Consider the following 2,251-nt stretch of genomic DNA (forward strand, 5'->3'; position numbering starts at 1 on the left):
GGGGGGACAAGGCTGGGAAGGCAGCTGGGGTGTGGGGCAGTGGAAAATCTTCTCGGTACTTAAGGGCTAGGAGATCAGAATGCATTCATGGAAGCGCCAAGTGAATGACAATTAAATGATAATTAATGATTCAATACAGGCGAGCTGGGCACTGTTACTCTGTAAAAAGTCACTGGATCTGATGGAAGGAATCCAGAGCTCGCAGTAAGGTAACTAACTACATCAGACAAAGGACTCACTAAGCACCAGTATTTGGGATACTTAGCTAAGAACACTGAATTAATTCAAAGCTGGCCTGGGCTATCCAGAGTTCCGGGTTACCGTGGGGCGTGTTTTTGAAGGGCATTATCTTGGCCTACCCTCCCTGCTTCTCCCTGCTCTCTGCTTGGACACATACTCCCACTAACATGATGTTCTGTCTAAGCATCTGCGATCTAGTGACTACAGACTGCGCTCTCTAAAACCATGAGTCATAAGTCCTTTCTCTGTTGTTTATAGTCATGGATTCTGGGCACAGTGGTGAGGAAATTAAGACAACTCATGACAGCAGACGGAATCTGGACCTTACAAAAGAGACCCCAGCCCAAAGAACACTGTATTAAATAAGCCAGATGCAGGAAGACAAATGCTAGCATCCTCAATGTGTGGAAGCGAAACGATCTGATTTAAAATACACGGACATTTGAATGTTCCCAAAGAAATGACAAATGTCTTTTTCTTTTTTTTTAAAGACAAGTTTCTCTGTGTAGCCCTGGCTAGCCTGGAACTTATATAGACCAGACCAGCCTTGTAGTCACAGAGATCCCCCTGTCTCTGCTTCCTGAGAGTGGGGCTTGAAATGACAAATGTTTGAAGGAAATGGAAAGGTTGGCTATACTATCTTAACCACTGGCTGCTTATTCATGTGCAAACTCATGTACACAGTAGGTCCCCACTGTTCCCCAGAATATATACAGTTATGATATGTCCCTTTTAACAAGCCAGAGAGGGTCTGGAGAGATGGCTGAGCAGTTACAAGCATGTACTGCTTTTGTGGGGCTCCCAGGTTCAGCACCTCCTACCCACATTAGGTAGCTGACAACTACATGGAAGTCCAGTTCCAAATGATCTGATATCCTCTTGTGGGATCCATGACACCCGGTGCACGGAATCTCACGCAGGTGCATGCATACATGTAAATTAAAAATAAATCAAATATCTCTAAAAGCAAGTGAGGAAAGTAAGGCGCTAAACAGCTAGCTCTCTCTTCCAGGAATGGTGGAGTGATAAGCAGGAAGGCACCGAGAGGGACGGCCCTTCCAGACACAGACTGCAGGAAGGCACCGAGAGGGATGGGCCCTTCCAGACACAGACTGCAGGAAGGCACCGAGAGGGACGGCCCTTCCAGACACAGACTGCAGGAAGGCACCGAGAGGGACGGCCTTTCCAGACACAGACTGCAGGAAGGCACCGAGAGGGACGGCCCTTCCAGATACAGACTGCAGGAAGGCACCGAGAGGGACGGGCCTTTCCAGACACAGACTGCAGGAAGGCACCGAGAGGGACGGGCCTTTCCAGACACAGAATCTGCCAGGACCTTGGCTCTGGACTCCACAGATTCCAAAACTGTAAGAAACAAGTATTTGTCACTTGTTACAACAATCTGAGAAGACTCAGATAGGCTCTATGGCTCATGCTCAAAAAATAACAACAAAGATCAACCAATCAAGCAAACAAACAAACAAAAAAAACCACCTTACTGCTTACCAATCATTTGGGCAATAGTCTTTTCATATTCTGCGACAATTTTCCTAAATAAGAACAAAAAAGCAACTTATTTTGGTTATAATACTAGAACTTTTTTGTTATCAGAAAAAAGCAGTGGTAGCCAGAGAAATGTTCTCTGAAATTCATTCACACATAATAACACGTATATAAACCATTATCTTGGCCCCACCCCATTCTTTGTATTTTCCTCTATACATAAATAAGGTTTACTAAAGTTCTAGAAGGTTACATGTTCTTAGTCCAAAACAAAAAGGAAGAAGAGAAATGAAAAAGGCGTATGTCTTTGGTGCTAGAAACGGACCCTAGTCTCGGGTAAGCGAAGTACGTGGTACTCTGCCCTTGAACTACATCCTGAACTCCAAAAGCTTTTGATGATCTCAGCACCGGTCTAACCTCATCCCCAAGCCCCACCCCCAGCCAGTCTAACCTCATCTCCAAGCCCCGCCCCCAGCCAGTCTAACCTCATCTCCAAGCCCCGCCCCCA

General features: G+C 45.9%; 1 protein-coding gene across 7 annotated transcripts in view; it reads right to left on the reverse strand.

Moving 5' to 3' along the window:
• Tacc1 (transforming acidic coiled-coil containing protein 1) overlaps positions 1–2,251 on the reverse strand; it is a 93,306-nt gene that overhangs the window by 12,345 nt on the left and 78,710 nt on the right. For all 7 annotated transcript variants that reach the window (XM_031339343.1, XM_031339347.1, XM_031339344.1 and 4 more), the window contains one exon: positions 1,747–1,790. In XM_031339343.1, coding sequence (XP_031195203.1) covers positions 1,747–1,790 — 44 coding nt within the window. The remainder of the gene's footprint in view (positions 1–1,746; positions 1,791–2,251) is intronic.

The sequence above is a fragment of the Mastomys coucha genome, unplaced genomic scaffold (genome assembly GCF_008632895.1).
Source record: "Mastomys coucha isolate ucsf_1 unplaced genomic scaffold, UCSF_Mcou_1 pScaffold22, whole genome shotgun sequence".
Lineage (NCBI taxonomy): Eukaryota > Metazoa > Chordata > Mammalia > Rodentia > Muridae > Mastomys > Mastomys coucha.